Source organism: Ochotona princeps, chromosome 30, assembly GCF_030435755.1.
Source record: "Ochotona princeps isolate mOchPri1 chromosome 30, mOchPri1.hap1, whole genome shotgun sequence".
Classification (NCBI taxonomy): Eukaryota; Metazoa; Chordata; class Mammalia; order Lagomorpha; family Ochotonidae; genus Ochotona; species Ochotona princeps.
In genome coordinates, this window is record NC_080861.1 from 11,905,398 (window position 1) to 11,929,650 (window position 24,253).

Sequence of the window (24,253 nt, forward strand, 5' to 3'; positions counted from 1 at the left end):
CAGTAAGAATACAAGTAAAGATTGTCTGGTATTGTCAAATTAAAAACATAAACTAAACCATGTGCCTGAATCGGTCTGTTTGTGTTCACAATTAGGATTTTGTGTGCAAGTGCTGTTGTTTAATATCAGGAAATATGGCTACCTCGTAGAACTCGTTTGGAAAAGTGTCATTCGTTACTAAGAAATACTGGGCTTAATTAATTCTTTCTCCTGGGAGGTCAACTTGGGGCACTCATTATGGCCTTAATTGGTGGTATAAATCCTGGGACCCCAGAGGAAAACACATTGAGTGGCCAGTGGTCCCCGGCCTTTTGGGTGAGTATGCCCCGCTGCCTGCCTCTTGCCTGGAAGTGACAGCTTGTGGATTTGATGGCTTTGGGTCTAGCCACACTGATATGAGTTTTAAAGGCCAATGTGTAATAAGAACAAAAATGGGGTGACCCGCCCCGGTGTTGTGCATTAAGCAGTGTGAGACGACCCGCCACCTTGTGACTTGGAAAAATGTGGTTCTGTGAACTCCAGTTCTTCGTATTAAATTATGTTCATTACGTGGCCCATCTGGAGTCTCCCACTAGGCCAGAAATCACCGTACAGACATTAATGAAAGGAAGCTCAGTATAATTTTTTTAATTGTTTACTTTTCATTTCCATTTATTTTTTTTCCCTTTTATTGGAAAAGTCCTATGGAAAGGAGAACAGGACCTTCTCTCTCCCTCCTGCTGCTTTTGGGACCCTAGGCACAACCTCCCTAGCGGCTGCTCCCGTCCCTCCTCGGTTTAAGGTGATGATGGGGTTGTCTCGAAGCCAGGGATCATTGCCACCAAGGTCAGGAGTTCAGCGCGAAGCTCACGCTGGCGGGGTGGCGAAGTTCTGTGGGGAAGCACTGTGCCATGGCTGCCGGCTGGGTTTCGAGAAAGGGGTAGCCACAAATTGTATTACGAACCCCATCAGTATCACCTCTGACACAGCTCACTTTCATATCCGGTATGTACCTGGCTGTTTCACTGGGTTTTGACTCCCGTAGTCAAAACCAGGCCTGTGCATCTTTAACCACATCAGCCATGGCCCACAGGAGGTGGAGAGCTGAGACTCCTGCCAGGGACGTGATGAATGTGTGGTTTCCTTATTCAGACATACCGGCTTCCCAAATATCCTCACTGGCTGGCACATGGAGATCATCTTAGATCTGTGAAATGGAGCTGACAGAGCAGCGGAATGCTTCCCCACTAGGGTGAGTGGGTGAGGGCGGCCTGTTGTCACGGCAGAAAAAGTGGGGCCCAGGAAACGCTCCTAGATGTAACCACCCACTCCCTGCCCCAGCATCTAGAGAAGCAACTGCCTGCTGAGAGCCAGGTGGAGTTGTGGACTTGGCACTGAACTTAAAGAATTGTGATGGGTCTTATTAGAGCAGTCCTTTGGTGATTATTGCAATATTACCGAGCGCTCCTGTATTGCTGAGTTGGGAAGTTATTTCCGTCTCTGGGAGGGGTGACATCCTCTATAGCGATAGGTACAGCAGTCCAGCAGGTGCGTGCGTTTCCTGGGGCTGGCCGTCAGGGCTCATTCTGAATGTCTAATGATGAGTTCTTGTGTTCCGTGTCCACTGTTTCTTCCAATCACAGATCAGTCATTTGTTATCTAAACCCATATGTTGTGGATGTAAAGGTTTTACTGGATCAGGGTGAGGTCTGGGATACTTCAGACATCCTCCTCTGATTTTTGTAGCTTGATGTCACACCTGAGATCAGGAGGGGAGCAGGGTGAGCGTCTCTCCACGGGAGCTAGCAGGGGATGGGCAGTGTCAGGTGTCTGGTGCAGTCTGGGAAGAACCCGGCCCTGTCCTGCCTTCATTCTTGTTGGACGTGGTAATAGACAACACACATTACAAATGCAAACAGCAGCTGCACATCCCCTCTGCCTTGGCAGTGTTTGCATTGTCCACTCAATGGGCTACTTGGGCTTTAAATCATCAGACCCCAGGGCCCCTCTGGTCGTCAGCAAGCGATGTGGTTTCGCCTACCGCTCTCTGCTTTCAGATAAGGTCTCCACACAATTAAAAGTGAAAAATCATCTGCTTGCTTTGCCGGTAGTGAATGCTTACGGAACACACACCGATACAATACATCTTCAATTATTTATGTCCAGCAGTTTTTTTTTCAATCTGTAAATGAGGACACCTAATGCGCGCTGGCTGGATACCCTAGCCTGCCCCCATGAAGACGGAGATGGGGGCAGTGATTCAGGTCGGTGTATCACGGGAGCAACGAGTGGATAAAAATTAAAAATTTAGAGAGATGATGTTCTGAAATACTTTGGGTCAGCAAGCTCATTAAAAGCCATTTGGAAACCTGAAATTACAAATGAATTCAGAATCTCCTTTGAAGGGCTTACGAAAGCCCTCTCGGTTTTCTTGACAGTGTGGCAGCTTCACTTGGTGTCACCCCATTGTTTTCACAAGGTGTGTTCGAGGGCAAGCTGGGGTGTCATACCCTCGCCGCAAGTGTGCTGTGCAGTCTTTGATCTGAATGGAGAAAACCCAGGCTTTGCAGAAAACAAATAGGGGTTAATAGATGGTGCGTTAATGTCTCCCCTCTGTGGATACTTTCAGTTCCTGGGATAGTGCGATTCCTGGCTTATGCTGCTGCCCCACAAGTGCGGTTGGTCCAGTCCTCCAAGGATTTGATCCAGCTGCCGGGCCTCCTCTTAGCAGGGAGGGGGGCCTTATTAGCCCCCCAAAATGCCCCCAGTCTGCGGACAGTGCTTTCCCACAGAAACAAAGCTGCTTACAAGAGGCAGCTCAGATCACTGGTGGTTAAATGCTATTCCATTGTGATTTATGGGGTCTATCTTTTCCCCCTCCACCTGCCCTCACATATCTCCTAATTACTCATTTGAGAAAACTTTGGATAAAAATATCATCCCAGAAGCCGTGTGTGTTCCGAGGAAGAAGGCCAACCATGTCCGAGGCAAGCTTCAGTCCTGTTTGATCTAAAGGAGATAATTCCCAAATTCCACACACAGGCAGGTGCTGAAGAGACACAAGTGTTGGATGAGTTCAAAATAAATACACCCTCCTTAAGGCCTTCTGGAGAAAATGAGAAAAGGAAATAGAAATTCCATGAAGAGGGCCGATCCCTCCAACTGCCACCCCTAAGGCTCCCCGATGCATCCTCCCAGCCCAGGCACAGAGGCTGACATCCCATCTTCTGAAACAGGCTGCAGCTTGAAGGCCCACCAGTTGTTAACAAGCCACCGTGGGCAGCAGAAAGCTATGTGAAGCCAAGTGGAAGTAGCCACCGAGGAGCAAGATGCAATTTTGATTCAGGAAATAGAAGAATCGTATAGCTTTGCACTCAGGATGTGTGTCTCCTCCAGCTAGAGACGGCAATTTTTGGGGAAAAAAATGGAGCTAAGCGTTTAAAAATAAGAGCTCTGTCCGGGAAAATAAAGCAAGTCCCCCTGCATCCATTAGGCTGCCTCTAATTGAAAACTGGAGGACAATCTAACTAATTGGCGGGTGCCTCTTACTGCTGGGGTGGTTTCTCCCTTGTTCTCCAGTGTCAGTGAAAAGACAGCGCCTCTCTTTATCAACTGAAGGCATGTATGGCGTGGAAGAACTGAGAAATAACCGTTAAAACATCAATTGGATGCATTCTGCTAAACTTTCTCTGTTAAATCAGATTCAGAAATTCAGAAAGTTGCGGTCTTAGAAATAGCAGCAGGGCCAGGAGTGTATTTTTATACAGCGTGGTGCTTAGGTCAGAATCGTAATGTGCTAATTGCAGTCAAGTTCATGTTTAATGAAAGAACTTTACCTTTTGCGTTGGGGACCTATTTAGTTTCAGATCTTGGCACCATGCTGACATAATATAGCTACTCTAATTTTAAAGATCAAGAAAGAAGAGCCCATGGGTGAAATGTGAGCCTATTTCTTGTTAATTTGGAGTCGGAAAAGGGGGAGGTTGGGATAAATCATCAGGTTAACATTACTGCCTGAATTTATGATATGTGAGTTTTACTTGGGGGAAGTGTAACTTCCTTTTTCCTTCAAGAAGTTTGGTAGTGATTCCCTCAACTGAATTCCGGGTTCTTGGCTCTCCTTCTCCTTTCCTTCCAAATGGTCTTCTCCACACAATGGTTTTATGATGTTATTTTTTTAAATTTAGAAAGTGTACATGCTCCATCAAAAATATGCTGCAGATGCGTCTTGGCGTGCAAGGTACTCCTGGGGTGAGGAAGCAAGATACAAAGGCTCAGTGCTGAGTGTAGGAGAGCGAGTGTCACCACAGGATGAGGCTGATGCCTTCTGGGGATCAGATCTTGGAACGTGAGCCAGTTTGAGGCAGAGCCCACAGCAGGGAAAGGACTGTTGCAGGGCTTGGCGTGTGCACAGACACACATCAGGGGAGCTCGCCATGGGGAGGGCCCCTGGGCACCCACGCGTGACAGAGCAGAGATCCGTGAGCCATAGCGACAGCCCCTGGAAGGTTCTCCATCGCTTTACTGCTGAGCTTGCTTTTCAGAGGTTGCAAGTTGGGAGCCTGCCTTTGGTATAATCAAGCCAGAGCCCGCAGCCATCACTGATTTTCCACATGAAGATGGAATCCGTCTGGAACACTGGAAGCTTCCTCAGTGTCTTCTCAGGGCACTGGGATTTCCGCATTGTCAGAGCAGTGTCTGGTGAAAAGCACAAGGCACATCTAGTTAAATCCCTGTGATTTTCCAGGCTCCTGGAGACCCAAGTGTGCAAGGCTGGCTGCCTTCCCTGACATCCTTTCGAGTTTGGACATAGTCATCCATGTATCAAATAAGTGAGAAAAAATTCAGTGAAAAGATCCCAAAGTGGCCCTGAAAATTAAATACATTTGAAAAGAAAATACATGTCATGCTGGATAAGCATATTTTCTCTGTACTAAATTTGAGAACTTAATGTCATAAAACAATGCAAGAACATCATAATGATCAGTGTCGGAAAGGCTATGAATCACGTAATAAGCTGTGTTGCCATGGTGACGTACATTGTCATCAACCAGCACTAACGGTTGAGCAAAGGCCTGGCTTTGTAGAGGGTGAAGCACTGCATTCCAGACTTCTAAACGATGTGAAAACACCTGCTCCCCGGTGCAGAATTGACCTGTATTTGAGTCTGTTTTCGCTCTCTCTTCTGCTTACCTTTGCTTTAATGGTTATTATTATTTTCCATTTCAGTGCAGGTGGGAATCTTTCATTTGAGTCCAGATGAGGTTTGGTAATTAATGTGCAAAGCAGCTGGGGCCTGCTAACTTCTGGGCTGTCGCTGAGGAGCTATTTTGGGTGCATTTGCTCAAATAATTGAGAATTTAAAAACTTCAAATTCATTGGCTTCTTGCCCTGTTATATTTAGGGTAATCCTGATAATAGATCGGTAACTATGGGTTTCACCATGGAAGGACACAAAATAAGTGACCCAAGTAATCTAGAAAACAGATGTCTTCAGTTGGCTTAAATTCTCAAGGCCAGCGTTGAAGAAAGCTACGTGGAGCACAGTGAAACCTTCCATTATTACAGATTTCCGCCTCTCCCCCCCCCCCAGTCATATGGTATTTCTCCAGCCCTCGTCTTCATAACTCAAGCTCTTGGGTACAGGCAGAAGGATCCCAAAGGTGTCGTGTTTATATTTAGTCTGCTGCAGAGACCTTCTTGGAGTAATCGATTCACAGCTCCATTCCACCATCTTTTCCTTCCCCTTACTCTGTGATTTCAGTGGTGCTCAGGTAAGCTCTCAGTGTTGGTTTGGTCAGTGAGTTCTGGGGACAGCTTTGTGATCATCTTGTCTAGATAGGTGTGGCTGTTCGGAAGGAAACTATGCAGCTGTAAAGCATGGGGGGTGTGTGTGTGCACACACTCCTCTGTCCTCCCATTCCTCCTACGCCTGCCAGTGTTCCTAACCCAGGCAGGAAGTACAGCCCAATGGTAAATGATAAAATACCTCCTAAAAGGCTTTCCTTGTGCTGAGGCAGTGGAATTTCTTTGTGTCCCCTCCTCCCACTCCCCCATCAAGGGAATCCTGGGAGCTTAGGCTTGATTGTAGACTGCTTGATTTTGTCTGGTCTGCTCTCTTGAGCTCAACCAGAGGAGAGAGACGCCTTCCTCTGATAAAGGAAAAGGTTTGCCAACTTTTGTGCCCATGGTATTCTAGAGTCAGCACTGGCTACACAATCTACAAGATCCTGTGTAAAATGGAAATACTTGCCTTTCATTGAAAGATGACACAGAAGGTCCAGACAGGTTTGGCACAATCGATGGCCAAGGTGAGGATGCTTTTAAGTGCGAGCGGCCTGCAGACCAGGTGCAGGTCACAGGCCCAGGGAGCTGGCCTGCCCAGAGTGAGCCACTTCCGGAGAGGAGTCACTTTAACCAACGGTGTTTACTGGCCTTATGAACTGCTCTCCTCCAAAAGGTCTCTTTTGAGATGACAGACCACAAAACCTGACGCATTTGCCACCAACCAATTAGAATGGGGTTATATGGCAGCCAGACTTCTGTGATACTTGGTCATTTTCGAAAGTTATTTTACCTAAGGTCAAGTTTTAGAAATACAAAGATGATTTTTTTAAACCTAAATTAAACGCAGTTTTATCCAATCAGTCTCTCTTTCCTCATGGTTTCCAGTTTGTATGACCTAGTCACATTTCTTCCCTGGATCATGTTCCTCCAAAGAAAAAACATTTTGAACTGAAGGCCTTGGCTCTGTTCCCCTCCTGGGCCATCACAGATTTGGAAGTTTAGACCTTGACCTTGGATGATAGGAGTTCAGGTTCTCAGCTAAGCACAGGTACCGCCTTTTCATTGGTATTCCCTGCGAGTTTTCATTAATTGAGGATTAGAAAGACTGAGAAGCCTGGCCCTCCGGGTCTCACCAGGGTTGAGCTCTCAGGGGATCATTTGACATTCTGGAAAATGCTGCAATCCTTCTCTTCCGGGAAGATTGGTTCCCACAGATAGGTTGTTGTTGCTAGATCAGTAATCACTGCCTAGGGCAGCTCTCAAAATAGGGGCTTGCCTTTCTAACCTAGGCAGGAGTGAATGTTCGGAGGAAGCTCCTGGGCCAGGGAAGCTGAAAGGAGACACACCTCAGTATCCACTGTCAGGTTCAGGCAAGAGGCACCGTGGAGTAGGGAGCCTTCCAGAAGTCAGAGTGGGTCAGCTTTCACTGTTGTCACTCATTTCATCTTCATTAAATCCCCAAACCTGAGACTATGTCCCAGTGTGTGGGGGGGGATGTTTGTTTATCTTATTGTTTATTTATTTAGTAATAATATTGATGATGATGATGCTGGGCCAGTCCCCATGTTGCAGTAGGCTCCACATTGTTGGCCTCGGGTGGCCCATAGCTTTGACCCTGCACAAGTTGACTAAATGCGTGCTGAGTGCGTTCAGCTCATGCCCACCTCTCCTGCAGAAGGAAACCTCTGTCATCAGAATAGTGGGCTGTTTTTCTACTTTCTCCCTCCCTCTCACCCATTGTCTTTCCCTGGGGTGAAAAGGTCTTCATTTTTCTCTCTCCCCTCCCCACCCTCATCTGACTATTAATAACCTCTCAGCGTTGTCACGCATAGAACTTCCACTGGACTCCAGAGGGTGTTTTTTGTTTGTTTAAAGCAACGTGTTTCCTGGTCTGAAAACCATGTTTCCCAAAGTGGCTGCAATGGGATTATTCCACCCTCTGCTCCTATCGGCCGTGTCTCTGCTGCTGCCTGCCAGTGGGAACCGGCTGCTGTCGGGGAGTAGGGTTGTCTGTCACAGCTCCCCAGTCCTGCTAAATGCGGGTGAATGGCTCCCCAGAGCAGTCCCCTTTTTGCTTTTTTGATTGATGTAAGACTGAACTCTTTTCCTTACCTTGACCAAGAAGGAAAACCGTGAGGTAACACTCCTCACTTTCTTCCCCTTCCTTCACTATGGAAAGAAAAATTACCCTTTTGAACTTTGCATGGGAGAGAAATTAACTCTGTAGCAAATTCCAACAAATGAGATTCCCACACTGCTTTTTGGATGAATTTCTCCTGCCCCAGTGCTTCTTAGGACTAAGTATGGTGTGCCAAATTGCCTTTTATTAAAAAAGAGGAAAAGATTTAAAAAAAATTTAGTGCTTTTCTTCAAAACAGTCATGACATGTTCTGGACACTTTAAACCTGACATGTTCTAGGCGCGTTAAATGGCTCTGTGATTCAAAGACAACTTCCATGAGATGCAACACAGTATGATTTCTTACCAAGAGCTTTAGGATTAAGTAACAGTTGGTACCTTGAACCATTATTTCAGGAAGCAAGGATCCTTGGACCGCATTAATGCTGACGCCACAGGCATGCTTACAGTGTTAGGTATTTGCACTGATACCCAGCATTTGCTGTCTGCTTTAGTATGTATTCAATAAATGGTGGTGATCATGTCCATGATGAACAGCTTCCTGGACAACCTTGGGGTGAGGTCACTTTCGCCCTCCCATCTCTTGTTCAGCAGAGTGCTTTTAGAGAGAAAGAGAGAAAAAAATCATCAGCCTGTGGATTCAATCCCCAAATGGCTTCAACTGCCAGAGCTGAACCAGACCAAAGCTAGGGGCCTGAACTCCATCCAGGTCTCCCATGGAGGTGACAAGCGTCCAGGCACCTGGGCTGTCTTCCATTCTTTCCCAAGTGTGTTAGCAAGGAGCTGGACAGAAAGGGGAGCGGCCAGAACCTGAAGTGGCACTCCCACTGAATACCAGCATGGCAGGTGGCAGCTTAACACACTGAGCTACAACTCCCGCTCCTGAAGCCTAATTCTCCTCCCCTCCAGAAGAAAGAAAAAACACTGTAGGAGACAACAGGAAATATTATGCATGATAACATTTGAAAACTGGAAGATGAAACAAGGTCCCTGTTTGGAGGAAAAACTCAAGCAGGATGATTTAAAGGAGGAGAGTAGCCCAGGTTAATCCCATATCCTCAAGTGAAGAGGAGGGAGAGATGGGCCACTTTTTCCATGTCCTTTATAGGTTTCTGCTGTAAGACTTGTCCACTGAGGGAATTGTGGACTCTATGGATTGAGCTGGAAGATATATTTAGAGATCACAGAGCGTGAATAGAAAAAATGTTGAGTTATCCCCCAGGGTAAGGCAGACGTCATCTGAGTATGATCTGGGCATTCCTTTATTATTGATAATATAAAAACCAAGTGGCTTGAATATGTATTTTGGCCTTCACCACCATGCAGAATTTTTTTCCTTTTTTGATTGGACCCCAGTTTCTTGATAACAAAAATGGAAGAGTATGTGGTGAAAGAAGTAGGAAAATGTAGTTAGAAAGCACTTGACCCACTTTATGATGCAGATTTCCTTCTTGAGGTGCGTAGTTAAACTGGATCATTGGCTCTGATGATCATAAACAACAAAATATAATTCATGAAGAGAAATCATATATAACCAACAGAAGTCATGATTGACAAAAACAACTCATTTAGCCCACGGAAGTTATCATTGGCCAACAGAAGGTATGGGTAACTGCAAAACTCATTTTTTAAGATGCATTATTTTTTCTTGGAATGGCAGATTTACAGAAAGAAAGAAAGATATTCCATCCATTGGCTCACGCCCCAGGTGGCTACAGTAGCTGCAATGGCTGAAGCCAGCATCTAGGAACTTTTCCCATGTCTCATGTAGGTGCAGGGTTCAAAGACTTTGGACCATCCTCCACTACTTTCCCAGGTCCTAGGCAGGGAACTGGATGGGAACTGGAGTAGCCGGGGTATGAACTGTGCCCATGTGGGATCCTGGTACATACAAGGCAAGGATTTAGTCACTAGGGCATTGCACTGGGCCCAAACTACAAAATTCATTTTTAATCTGAACAAGTCAATGTTAACCAAGAAAGCCCAAATTTAGTAACTTGATTATAACTCAGTGAATCTTCAATAAACTTTGGCAAAAGCTGATTGTTTTACATCATTAAAAAGGCAGTATCATCCTCAAGGAATGCATTTAATTTTGAGGAACATTTCAGAGGACTAAGGTATAACAAATACAGGATTATGACTCTGGCTCTGAGTTTAACTGAGACTTCATCATTTCAATAATTCGGTCTGATTATTTATTAGATATCCACTTTGCATCCCAGCCCTGGGAACCCAGCTGGTATATAACAATAAAAATCTTTAGCAATTGAGAAATTGAAATACTTTCCTAGCAGTTGTTAAAAAATCACTTTCTTGGTGTTTGTGGGTTTTCTGTTTTGTTTTGGTTTTTTGCCTCCTGCTATATGTGTCTGTTTTCTTGGTTGTGGAAAAGCTGATGTGGTCACTTCCTAGAGGTTGCCTTGGGTCCTTCCAGCTTATCTGCTCCCATGTTGGGGATCTGGGCTCAGATGGATCTGGGTCCATCTTCCCCCCTTTTTCAGAAGTTCTGCATGCTATCAAGACAGACAGTTCTGTGACACCCTGAAAAGAAATGGGTGCTGCCCATTGGGCTCCCTGAATTATGACCTTTGGCTGTATATGGTCGTTTTCCCATGTTGGCCTTGTTCTAGGCAGACAGGACTATTGCTGAATACTTTGTTATCCTTGACTAATCGTAACAGAGAAATAGAAGCAAAACACCAAGGCTGCCTAGAAGAGGAAGCACTTGTTTGAGCTTAGATGAGGTGGTGAAGGTTTCTTAGGTGGGGTAACGCTATGCAGGTTGCCTAGGTTGACTGGGAAAACGAAGTTTCAGTTAAGTCGGAGTAGAGTTGTGGTATCAGTAGTCCTAGACTTGGTGTCTGGAAACTGCATCCTGAAGCTTCTACCACCAACACTTGAGGCTGAATGTTAGCATTCCAGCTCTAAGTGAGCAGCAGATACCAGCCAGGGAACCTTCACGGAAGAAATGGAATAATTCACTTCTTAGATACGTGAGGACAACCTCACTCACTGGCGTTCTTTAAACCTCAGGTTCATCTCTAGCCATCATTGTTCTTGCCTGTGCCGGTGGATAGTTTTTATTTCTTTAGTCTTCAAACTCGAGCTCTTCCCTGGGTCATTTGTTTGGTCCACAGAAACTTCTTCATCTGCAGCCATCCTAATGCATCACTCCCTGGCATCAGGACACACCCGGGATCCCAGAATTTACAGCTGCAGAGGTGGGAGAGCTTAACCTCTAGGGTGTGTGCCTCACTATGGTAAGGAGCAGGTGGATGCTTGGGGCTCATCTCCCAGTCCAGGATTCTCTCCCATCAAGTTGTTCCTGCAGATGGGTCCAAATCCTTTCATTTTACAGGCTCAGCTTTTCAGTCTTGCCTCCTCCAGGGTATATCCACCCACCTGTTGGCTTCCCATGAACTTGGTCCTTCTCAAGTGCATTTTTTTATAGAACAAGTTTTGGGTGACAGTTCTCGTTTCCCAAAACTTGAGGCTCTTAATTCTAAGTGGAATGAACCTCTGGCTTTAAGTCACATTAAATCCCATGGTAAATCACATTAAATCCCTTGTTCATTCTCTCCGATCTCCTCAGTCTCGAGTCGGTGTGTCCATACCGCTTGCTCAGCTGGAAACAAGCTCAGCAGGTGTAAGGAGGTCCGTGGCCCCGCGCCTTGAGCAGATCCAGTGAGAGTGAAATAACATCTGATTATTTGTTTTATGAGTGCCTTCCAGTGTTGACAGTGGTACTCATTTTCTAATTGAGTCACAGAGGAAAGGTTTCTATTTTAAAGACGGTAAAAAAAAAAAAAACAAAAAAAACAAGGAAGAGTTGGGCTAAATGAAAATATTGAGTAAGTCAAACTAGAGGCTATGAGAATGACTTCTGTCTTCCCCCACCCTCCCCACCCACTTGCTCCTCAAAGCAGTGATCTACAAAGGGAACAAGGTTTATATAACGTTTCATAATAGCTACTGAGTGGAAAGAGAATTTGTGTGATGCAAACTTCTGTTTGGTTTACCCAACCCATGTATAAAAATACCACATAGCGTATATTTTAGTCAGCAAGTATTCTACCATGAACCTTAGCCCTTCTCCTGAAATCCATCCAGAAATCTGATTTAGAAAACCAAGAAGTCCTATTTAGTTTCTGCCATCAGTATTACTGAGCCATACTGACAAGGTCATTAGTGACATAGAAAGTACTTTAATTCCGCCTCTTTCATTTGGGAGTCATGAGTTTGTTTCCTTTCCTCCCTGGTCACTCCCTAAGAATTTGCTCAACTGAATATGGGATTTTTAATAAACAGAGGAACTCGCCTGTGTGCATACTTTCCTTATACATGCAAGAAACCATGCCTTCCACCATGGCACTGTTTCTTGGCAGGAGAGCTGTGGAAGTTGCTGGAAATGGAATTTGTACATCTGGCAGGAAGCACAGCCTGTGGATATTTTTTTGGTAGGAAAGGTATGTTTTGAAGTGGTCATTCTACACAGATTCTGTTTAGGGCTTTGGAGTACGTAGAGCTTGTTATTTTTAGATTCTGAGCATATTTGTAGTTCCAGAGGTATAAAAATAGTGTTTTGTTTTGTTTTTTTGGTTTTTTTTTTGGAAAAATGCATGTGTCTGGGGTATGAGACAAGAGTGGTCACCTTAAAGTTTCTAGGTGCTTACAATTGAACTGTGCCAGTAAAAGTAAGTTTATTTAGACACTGAATACTTAGGGTGCCTAAGTAAATATACTTATTATACCACGTGTGCTGCGTGAGCATTCTGTGCTTCAGTTCTTAATGTTTGGTTTCTGTCTCCAGTAGTGTGAATGTATTTCAGGGAACTTGAACTTAGATGGTTGAGTCGTATTTTCTGTTGAGCACACTCAGCGGTGTGTTTCTTCCACTTGAGAAAATTGTTTCTTGTATAAACATTAAGTCACATCACTACCGACATGGTGAAACTCCTTCCCTGTAACACTCAGAGCTTTGCAGAGGTTTTGGCTGAGCAGTTACTCGCCAGCGAAGGCACTGGGTACACCCTAGACTGCGCATTGCACGTTCGTCTCTATCTTCAGCAGGCTCCATTGTCTGCCATGCTGCTTGGTCGAGATGGGAGAAACTAAGAGAAGGCCAAAGCTCTTGATCATTGAACTCCAAGTCTGTATTGTATCAGCAGTTCACAAAATCAGAATACATTACTTCCTGTATAAAAATATGATTTGCCAACAGCTGAAAAACAAAAGCTAACTGAAATAGTAAGCACATGTGGGAAATTTTTAACTGTAATGAAGAGAACAGTTGGTTGACAAAGCTGGTGCCAAGGGTGTGAGAAAAATGGGGAGGATGGAAGGAAGGAAGGAAGAAGGCCAGGAAAAGAGAAGCTGGTGGAAGGCAAAAAGAATGCTGGGGTAAGACTGCAAATTTAGATACAAGACTGATTAACATCCTACTAGGCAATTAAGCAGCATCTTCTGGTTTCCTTTGCATCTGAGCAGAAATACCTTGCGCCCACGCTAAGCTAATTCATGATGAGCACTCTTCTCCAGGCTTCACAAGCTCAAGGTCCCATCAGTCATGAATACTAAATCAAACCAGACTGCCTGTCGCATACCTGCCTGAGGTGTCACATGGCTGTGGTGGACCTAGCAGTGCTTGCTGTAGTACAGGGCTTCCCAGCAGAACTTTCTGTTGTCTGACAGTTCGCTGTGTGCGTTCTGTCCAGTGTGCTAACCACTGGTCGCGTGCAGCTCCTGACCATTTGAAACATCGCTAATGCTGTTGAGGAACTGAATTTTTAGTTTTATCTCGTTTTAAAAATTTTGATCCACATATCTACCAGTCCCCCATGTTAGAATACACAACACTAAGGAGCCCCTAAAGCAGCAGGCAGGACCGTGTGGGCCTTATTTGTAACTCGGGATACTTTTTCCCCTCCATACTTTGTGATTGCAATCATACTTTCAGGATCATGACGGGAGCTAAGTGCATAAACACACACAGAGGAAACTCCTTTGAAAAGACCTAATCCTTGCAGGGATAAAATAATGTCTTTTGCAAGTGTAAAACTTCCAATCTTGGGCCTCATGGTGGTGGGTTTACTTGAAATCATGGCGTAGCCAGGGAAGCGGTTAGGAGGCTGAGCCTGTTCCGATGTTTTCCGAGTGAACCAACTTAGTACTAATTTTCCTTTACAAAGATGTTCACCATCATGTTTTGCTTGGATTAAAGGGGGCTTTTACGTTAGTAACAAAGGGAGAGCTATTCCTGCTGCCTGAGAATCTTCAGGTTGGAGGAAGGAAACATTGCTGCTGCCCTCACTTGGTTACTCACGAGGAGCAGTCGATGCATTGATGAGGTCAGTTTTGATTTCGCTGGAGGTTGGCCATTTGACTCCATTTTTCTCATCTTGTTGCTTTCTTGCTTGCAGGGTTTTTTCCGCAGAAGTATTCAGAAGAACATGATTTACACTTGTCACCGAGATAAGAACTGTGTTATTAATAAAGTCACCAGGAATCGATGCCAGTACTGCCGACTCCAGAAGTGCTTTGAAGTGGGAATGTCCAAAGAATGTAAGTGGAGTCTCGGGCAGACATTTGCCTTGTTTGCCTTATCTATAAAGATATTTGCTCAGCCTCCCGAACCAAATCTTGGAGGATGTCAGCATGTGGAATTCAGACATGACACTAATGAGAAATTGCCAGGGGTGGATGTAAGTGGAGAGGACGTGAAAACAGAACCATTGGAGATATATATATATATGTATATATATATATATATATATATTTTTTAATTAACTTGAGTGGCAGTTACTGCAAAGGGTAGACCCTGGATGCCATGGGTTTGCAGCAGATTCTAACTCACTGTGCATTCTGGGGTTGTTGGTAACTCAAGCATTGGTGATTATGTTCCCCATGTTTGCAGTAGAAGTAAGTAAGTGTGCACACAAAATTGTGTGACAAACATGACTGGTAATCATACAACTCATTAACCCTGTTCCAAGTGGATGGTGTGCATTTAATTGAAGAAAAACTTTGAAACTTGGGATGTCGGCATGTTTCCAAACTTGATTGAGCTCTTCTCCAAGTCACATGTTCCAAACAGCAGTATGTATTATTGATGCCAAAGGGAGCATTTTACTAAGTTGAAAATTGGTTCATGGTCTGCAAATACCTAGTCATGAGGAACTGAAATATATGTACCTTCCTAAAGATGATATACACCACACGCAGAAAACTATTAGCATTTCTTCTTGGTGCTTCCAAAGGCGGGGGAGAAGCAAGTGGCAGGTGAAGGACGTGGCTCTGGCTGGTGTAAGGGTTTCAGAGTGTCAGGTGTCAGGGGAAGCACTTGTAAGACTACTGCTTTTGCTCTCTTCTAACTCTTGGGGATTTGGTAAGGGCCTACTACGTGTGCAGGAGGCACTGAGTAGGGGCTGAGTGGGGACTTTCAAGAGCCACTGTCCTCCGAGAGTTTGGAACAAACTATACTCACACACCCAGCCACGCTCCCACAGTGGCATGGGAAGAATCAGGTTGTGCAACAAGAGCTCTGGGGTTTGGAGCTGGAAATGTGGCTGTAGAAGACTGTCTTACGAGGGCAGGCTGCTTAGTCAGGCTCACTGACCCTGGGCCTGCTCAGCTCAGACTAGCTTGCTCTGTGCCACTGTTTCTCAGCACCTGCATGCCAGTGAGGAACTCATGCATCTGCTTTTCCAAATCGGACTCCCCTCCCTGCACCTTTCCTAACTGTCCTTAGAATTTAGTTTGCTTTTTTACTTCTGAATTTCCGGGTTGGGATCAACTCGGTTGATTCAAGACTATTAGTGTGTCCACCTGTTTGAGGTATGAACATGTCACGTAGGCCCATCTGATGTGTGGGAATCCAACACTCAGACCTAGAATGCTGAGATAGAAGGACCATCCTTTCCCAACTGTGTGACCAAGGCCTCCCCTAGCCATCCTCCAATGACAGGGAAGAACCCAAAAGCAGGTCCTTAAAGCATCACTGAGGATCTAAACTAAGCATCCCTGGGAAACACTGGCTGGGGGCATTTTGTTGTTATTGCCAAGAAGTGCTGTTTGTTTTAAAGGTATTGGAAACTGGGTTCCTGCTCCTGTGTGGGTGCTCATGACACATGTGACTGAGGACAGCACCTTGAGGGAAGCACCTTGGCCACCATCCTTGCCTGGAGAGCCTTTCTCCTCTAGAAGTCCTGTTCGTAGGTGATGAACCATTTGACCACAGTTTGCCCAGTTCCCTTCGATCTCTACAACACTTCAGAGTGCTTGCATTGCTTCAAGTAAAATGTAAAAACGAAACAAAACAAAAAAAAGAAAAAACAACCAACAGAAAACAAAAAAGTCGAGGTTGAATCAGTTGAGGCCCTGAACCCTGCCATACAGAGAAAAGTATAACAACCTAAATGAGTATGTGACACTCACAAGATGGTCACCTGTTGTCAGCCTGATGTTTCATACACGTGGCTGTCGCACTGTCTTGCTCTGGGAAAGTGTCGGTTGGGGTTGAAATTATAAATGAGTAAGCCAGCTGTGGACACGGGGAGCATCAGTCCTTTTGCATTTATTTTGTGTGGGCTAGAGACCTGTTTCCTGCTCACATTACTTAAACCCCATATCCTGCTGCTCTGTAAAAACTGGCAGCTCAAGTGGCAATTAAAAAAAAATAATGTTTACACCCACAGGAAAGCTGTGGCTTCAGCCCTCAAGGAGCTTATCACTCTAATTAAATTTAAAATATAGAAATGGGAAGAAAATGCGTTCATCCTGTCCAAGTGTACCAAAATAAATATATTTTTTCTTAGAAGGAAATTGAAGAGGAAGAGATAAACACTTGGTGTGTAAGGATTGGGGGTCTAATAGAGTTTTTTACAAGTTGAAACAGAAGCGAGCAGGCAAATGGGAGAATCAGTAACCAATGATACCACTGTGTATGTATCTGAAATGAACCCAAGAATAATAGATACCTGTTGAATGTTAGAACTGAAAAGGGATCTTAGAGATTGATTTTCAGTAGCCTCCCTCATCTGAGAGACAGGGATACCAGGACCCGGAAAGATGAAACGGTTTTTCCAGTGAACCCCGGTTTGCCAGAAGGTAGAATGAAAACTACAGTTCGCGTTGGCCGTCTTCCCTTGCTGTGCTTTGCTCTATAGAAGTGAAAGGAGCCAGGCCAGATTTCCCTTCACTTTCAGCCACAGCACTTGTTACTTCATGCGGATGTGTCAGAGCCCTGGATGCCAGCTAACCAAAAACTCAGCTCATACTGAGTTTGTGCTGAAAAACTGACACATGTGACTGGCAAACCCAGAGCTAAGGGCACCTGCAGGGGAGACTCTAAGATCTCAACTAATGTATCCAAGTTAGGCACCACATCTCATGGCCTAACTTGGGTGTGTTCCCCTCTTCGGACAGAATATTGGTGACAGCTAGGTCTGGATCACCTGTCGGTCCCAAGGGTCTGGCACTAAGCTTGACTCCTCTCAAACGTGTAGGCCAGAAATCTAGAAAGAGTTCTCCAGAAGAATGGGAAAGCCAAGGGGCCAAAAATGATCTCCTGTCTGCCATGGTAGGTCGCGCCCCCACAGGGCTGTTCCCAGCGTATTCATCTGGAGGCTGGGGAAGGAGTGAGAACGTAAAATCAATGAGGTCTGACAGTCACATTATAGTAATAGATAACGAGGTAGGCTTTGTATTTTCTGTGAGTGTCACTGCCCTAATCCTACCTTTAGCACTCCATTCCTGTGAGCCTCATAACCCATCAGACAAGCTCATCACCACTTCTCCAGTTTTTGGAAACGTCAAAGCTGATAAGCACAGAGGTTAACTACCTTCCCCAAAGAAACACAGTAAGTGTCAGGGAACCAGATAGTTAGCCTATAGAGCCTGTGTTCAAACTGGGATATATACTGCATGCCATAAAAAACTGTGTTATTTTTTGTAAGATTTATTTAACTTTTATTGGAAATAAAATAGACACACAGAGATGAGGAAAGACAGGGAGGAATATCTTCCGTCTGATGATTCACTACCCAAGTGGCAGTGGCCAGAGCTATGCCGATCTGAAGCCAAGAGCCAGGAGCCTCTTGCAGGTCTCCCACACAGGTGCAGGATCCCAAGGCTTTGGGCCATGCTCAGCTGCTTTCCCAGGCCACAAGCAGGGAGCTGGATGGGAAGCAGGGCTGCCCGGATTAGAACCGGCACCCATATGGGATTCCAGCATGTGCAAGGCAAGAACTTTAGCTGCTAGGCTATCACGCCAGGCCCAAAACGCTGCTTTTAAAGTCCCTTCCCACCCCCCCATTTTACAGCCAGTGGTTAATAAAACAATAACTACATTCCTTGCTGTGTATTAGAGCTGTATTCCCTAGAAAATCATGTGCAAATTTAATTTTTATAGATCATATTTGACTTTCAGCATGTAAGGGGATTTACTAGTCAAACACCTCCTTTCATGTGGCCTACCAGATTGCTCCATTCTTCTGTTTTGTAAATGTTGGTGGGTATGCCCTCTGTTTTGCAAAGGCTTTGTTAAAATGAAGTAAGTGTGTTTTTTGTTTTTTGGGTTTTTTTTTGACATAGGAGTAGCTTTCTCTTGGCCTTGAATTTAAAAGTGGTCATGGTAAGTGAAAAAAATTGATTTTCAGCAGCATTCTAAAAGTGTTACAAAAATTTAGAAAGAATTGAAGCAGCAGCAAAATGGCTTCAAGTTGAGTGATGTGTCTTGCCTGGTGTAGTAGGAGACTTGTAACCCAGTCACGAAAGGAAAGAATGTAGCACAGCCCTAAAATGAAAAAGAGAAACAGTAGATCAAGACATTAAATTTAGGATTGCGAACAATGTCTGAACAAGCTTATGGTCTAAATAAACAATTAGTTGTCCATGATGAGGAAAGGCAAGAGTTAAGGAAAAGCTACCTAGAAAGCCTGGCTATTTGCATTGAGTCAGTTATGGAAATTCAAACGAGTAGTGCAAATCTTTAAGAAATATTTACAAAAGTATTTTTAGCCCTGTGGACCTCAGGATTTCTATCTTGAATACTCCACTCTACCATTATGACAAAAAAGCAGCCATAGAAAATATAGAAGCAGAGTTGGTTATGTTCCAATCAAATTTTATTGCCAAAGAACAAGGGTGCATGGGCAGTTGTTGGCCCATTTGTGATTCAGCCTCATGCCTAGGTACACCCTTCTGGCTTCCCTCAACAGGGCTCACCTCTCACCAACAGATACCCCAGCAACTCTGGAACCCAGTGACCTATGAGCTTCACGCCTCCATTTTTCTAAGGTTTCTACCTCCTCCATCAGCCACTCTCTAGGACCTGCTGTAATGTCATTTCCTCTTTGAAGCAGTCTCCCCAAACCCCATCCTACATCCTAGGTCCAGTGGTCCATTCCACGGTGGCATTCCCACAGTGTCTTACTATACTCTTAGGTGAGGCTTGATGCACTAAGTCTCTGTTGTTTGATAAGCCCCTAAAGCATCATGTCACCTTGTAGTGGAGTGGAGTGGAGTCCAGTGAAGTTAAATTGGTCAAATGGTTAAATGTGGCCATTGAAGAAAGACAGCCCAAGCCAGCTTCTCCCTGGCTTTCCTTCCTGAATCATTGCCAGGTGTAAAGCAATTCTCCATGTGTATCTGTTCAAATCATAGGCAATTTTTTTAAATCTCCTTGGGGACCTGGCGAGTTCCTCAGCTTCCCTAAGGTTGTGTTTTCTACCTGGGTAAAAGGAACCGAGGCAGTTCTCAGGAGTGTTTGCCACTGAGAAAGGCTCAGCTGAATGAGCGTCTTGTGTCATAGAGCCTGGCCAAGGCCGTGTTAAGATGCGAGCCTGATAAGTGCTTGGTTGGGGGCAGCTTCACCAAGGCTTAGCTGTGATGTTGCTCACTCACTGACAAAAAGATGTTGGCAGCGCAAGCTCCAGAGGAAAGTGGAAGACAAAAACTGTGTGCCAGGGTGAGGGGACAGTAGGGGACCTTAGGTACCTAAACATCTGAGAAGAGTCCCTTGGATCCCTGCCCTTCCCCCTCCCCCTACCGGACCCAACCAGGTGTCCCCCACGCCCTCCCCAATTCCCACCCTGTGCAACAAAGATGCTATGGAAGGTTCTGTGGCTGCCCCCCCGCCCCCGGCCCCTGTTTCTATTTCTGTCCTTTCTGGAAGCCACTGGCAGCTGACTCACAAAGGCAACCTCTTTCTAAGGCTCTTTGAGGTCGTGTTGGTGTGACCCATGGCCTTGAGGAGTGGGCAAAACATGCCTTTGATTCTGTTTGAGAATAGTGTTTAATGTTGATTTCATAGCATTTTTTTCCCTATGACAGTTTCATAAGTGTGTTTGTAGAACAGAGCAATTGAATAATCCCTGAGTTTAAGAGTCCCGAAGCGCTCATTGATACTTCTCATTTGGGGCATATTGAGCTTAAAAACAGCTTTTTATAAACTCTCTAAATTTCGATTTCTACTCTACACACGGACGTCCCCATGGGTCGATTGCCTGGGATGAATGTGCCTCGTCTGGACACTCGGATACTTCCATGGGAGGATTTTGGCAGTTTTGTGTTTTTCTCATTTCCCCCTTCAGTGTTGAACCTGCATTAAAACAAACCTTTTCCAGCAAAGGCACTTAACCTCAGTTAAAATCACCTTTGCAGGTGTACAAATTATATTGATGTCCTTATTGCTTCTACTGCTGGGTTTTACTGGCTTAATAACAAGGAAATTCATATTGTAAGTTGCCCTGTGTACTCGGGAAATTACATAAAAATCATCATCGGAGCACTTAATGTCTTTCTAATTTTACTTGATTTCCTCATCTTGTCCTCGTGTTACATCCTAGCCTGTAACTGCATGTCCACAGGCTATTGGTGATCTCTTTGTTCTGCTCAGGCGAGATGCCCCATCAGCGCCTACCTTCTCCTTTTGCTCCGCGGCGCACAAATCCCCAAAGTGGACAAGACGACTGGGAACTTGATATTTCTAGATCTCAGAAAGCCCTAGAAGTTGGAAGATAAAAATCTACTGTCCCTTTCCACTTGCCAAATATTCATGTTTTCCTGCATCTGTGCGGGAGATAGAAAAACACATTCCGCTTGGACACCAGCGGCCCGGTGATGTCAGTGCCACTGTGGGACTCGAAACCCATTATCACTCAGCCCGCAAAGGAAGCATTAAAATTCCTTCAGCTTTACTAACACCTTTTTCCCTGCCGCCTGTCTCCTGGAGAGGGGACACCCAGTACATTCTCACCTTACAAAAATGAGAAATTTCCATTGCACAACAGAACAGAGCCAGAGGAAGAACAAAGGATTTTGACCTTAGCCTGAGCTGGGTTCAAACTCAACCCTGCCCTCCGACTGTCTTCATTCATGGCAAGTTGCGTCATTTTTTCTTCCAGTGGAACAGTGTAGGGATCATCACAGTGACCTGGCAGGGTTGTCCTGGGCCTTGGACCACAGGGAAGCGGTGCAGTTAGCACCGTGCTTGGCGTTGTGTGGGTGCTCAGCAGACAGCAGCCGCTCTCTGTGGATGGTCTTATGGGCACACAGTTTTGTTCTGCTGGTACTGCTGCCAGCTGTTTGTTTTTATAATAACTTCAGTCCTGTGGGTACTTGAGAAGCAAAAAGCTCTTTTTGTTTTCACTTCTAATTTCTTCATAGTGCTGCTGCATGTAGGACAGCCCCAAATATTCTTCCACTACACTCAAAGCCAAGCTTGCAAACATAGTTTCTTGGGTAAATATCCGCTTCCCGGGTCCCTGGGGAAGTGGGAGGTACATGGCTCATCTGCTCAGAGATGCAGAGACTTGTGTAATCAGAGAATGGGAGAGTATCCTGGTATCATGGAACCCAACTCCAGGGAGAAAAATGAACTGGAGTGTTAGAAGGGGCACCTGCTGTCTTCTCACTCCCTCTTACCTCCCCCCAACTGCCATCACCTCAACATGAGGCCATCAGGTATATCAGACGGTACCACCCCCCAGGTCACAGCACCCTGGGAGCCAGGTCTCCCAGACCCTGTGGCCTTTGCCTCCCTTTGCTCATTTGGCACCTGCTGTGTCTAATGTTTTCCTTGGGAATCAGTGATCCATTTTTCCTTTGGATCTGTACCTCCCTTCTTCTGATCAAACCTTACACCTTGTTTTCCTTTTCCAGCAAGGGACTTTGGCAGTCAGCTGCATGGTGGGCATGCCAGTAGGGTCCAGTGGGCCTACGACGGTTGGTGCCATCCTGAGTGGCAGGCAGGATGGAGAGATCTGTCTGAAGCCACACTGCTGGTATGCACCTGTAATTCTAGTTCCCTGTGTACTTCTCTTATAGTGAGCTTTTTGTCTGCATTCACAGCTTAATGGCGTGATGTTTTTCATGTCCTTGTATTTGCTACCAAGGCTATATGCATACATACATACATACTCATTCATCATGGTATTTCCCCAGGTATCAACTCTGCACCAGGCAGAGGAAGCATGATTGCAGTGAAGAGCTCAAGCACGTAGTGATAATGGTAGTGCCCTTGCTGCGCCCATCTCCCTTTGGTGTCAGGACCTCTCTATTAACACCTCTCCAAATGTCGTCCATCTTACCTTTCTAAACAGAAGGGGCGAGCAACAGTGCATCGCTAGCACAGGCATGCTTTTGTGTTGGCATCCTATAAACTTTGTCTTTTTCAGGGGGCAGCATTTAATTGTGGTTTATTTGAGAGAACAGATGACACACAGCACACGTTTGCTGCTTTACCCCCGCTCCCCAGACACCCCCACGATGGCCAGGAGGATGAAGCCGGTAGCTGTAGTGTGGTGTGTGGGTGGCAGGAGCCATGGTGTCCCTGCAGCCTTCCATGTGGGTGACAGGGTCCCAGTCAGCTGAGCCATCATGGCTGTCTCCCAGGGGGTCACATGAGCAGGAAGCTGGGGTCTGGAGTCAAAGCTGGGCTCCAAACCCAGGTATTCCCATGGAGCATGTGGGTGTCTTCACCCGAGTCTTAACCACCAGGCCACTGTCTACCCTTGCCAACTTTGTTTTTACTTTTAATTTGAAAGACAAGTTACAAAATAGAGGAAAAGGAGAGAGAAACAGAAAAAGAGAGAGATCTTTCATCCGCTGGCTCACTTACTGAATGAATACAACAGCTAGAAGTAGGCCAGACTGAAACCTGGGGACAGGAGCTCCATCCAGGTCTCCCTTGTGGGTCTCGGGCTCAAGCACTTGGGGCCATATTCTGCTGCTTTCCCAGGCACCCCAGCGGGGGGATGGATTGGAAATGAAGCATCTGGGACTCGAACTAGCAACCACATGGGATGCCAACATTACAGACAGTGACTTAACAAGCTATACCACAATGCCAGCTCCCCCAAACTTTTCCTTAAATGACAAGATAATAAATATTTTAGGCTTTAAGGCTGTTTAATGTTGAGCTACTCAGCTGTCCTGTTGCAGGTGAGAAGTTCTCAATTCAGTGGCCTTTGTGCCCATGAAATCTGATTTACAAAAATAGTTCAACTGTACACCTTGCTCATTCTTGCCTTTCCTTTCCTATTTTATTTACTTTTCATTTTTAAAATATTTATTTTTCTCTACTTTGAAAGGTCAAGTGACAGAGACCTTCTGTCCACTGGTTCACTTCCCAAATGCCTGCCGTGGCCAGGGCTGAGCCAATATGAAATTAGGAGCCCAGAATGTCTTTCTGTTTATGGCAAATGACACTAGTTTTCTCTCTGCAGTAGCAATACACACATTTCCTCTGCTTTAATTGAGAAGAAAGTGAAACTGAAATCTTAAGACCACAGTGGCCCACGACTGTATCTTGAAGCACTCTAGAAGGGTGAAAGTTTGACAAACACGGTGTGTGTGTGTGTGTGTGTGTGTGTGTGTGTGTGTGTGTCACATTCACGTGTGCACAGGTAGGCACACACTGCTGAAGTGGTCAGCTGTCTTCGCAGGAATACAAGCTGAGCTTGGAGCTATAGGCTGACCCCCTCCAGGGTGACTTGAGAGCCAGATTACCGATCATTCTCTCTCTTGCTGACTGGTCCTGGCTGCTGTCCTGTTTGCAGATGCTCATCCCGGGTTGGCCTTTCTCCTAGGGGTTTGGTCTGGTCCTAATCAAACAAAAGGCCAATAAATGGGTCCATGTGTCAAGATAGGATTTAATTTCTTTTTTTTTCCTCCTCTTTTTAAAAGATTTATTTATTTATTTAAAAGTCAGAGATATGCAGAGAGAAAGATACGGAAAGAGATGGAGAAAGATCTTTCATCTACTGGTTCATTCCCCAGATGGCTGCCATGGCCAGGACTGGGCCAGGTCTAAGTCAGGAGCCAGGGGCTTCACCCAGGTCTTCCA

The 24,253-nt window shown here is 45.3% G+C and overlaps 1 protein-coding gene across 4 annotated transcripts in view; it reads left to right on the plus strand.

Moving 5' to 3' along the window:
• RARB (retinoic acid receptor beta) overlaps positions 1 to 24,253 on the plus strand; it is a 350,041-nt gene that overhangs the window by 255,028 nt on the left and 70,760 nt on the right. For all 4 annotated transcript variants that reach the window (XM_012927894.3, XM_058657246.1, XM_058657247.1 and 1 more), the window contains one exon: positions 14,328 to 14,469. In XM_012927894.3, the coding sequence (XP_012783348.1) occupies positions 14,328 to 14,469 (142 nt within the window). The remainder of the gene's footprint in view (positions 1 to 14,327; positions 14,470 to 24,253) is intronic.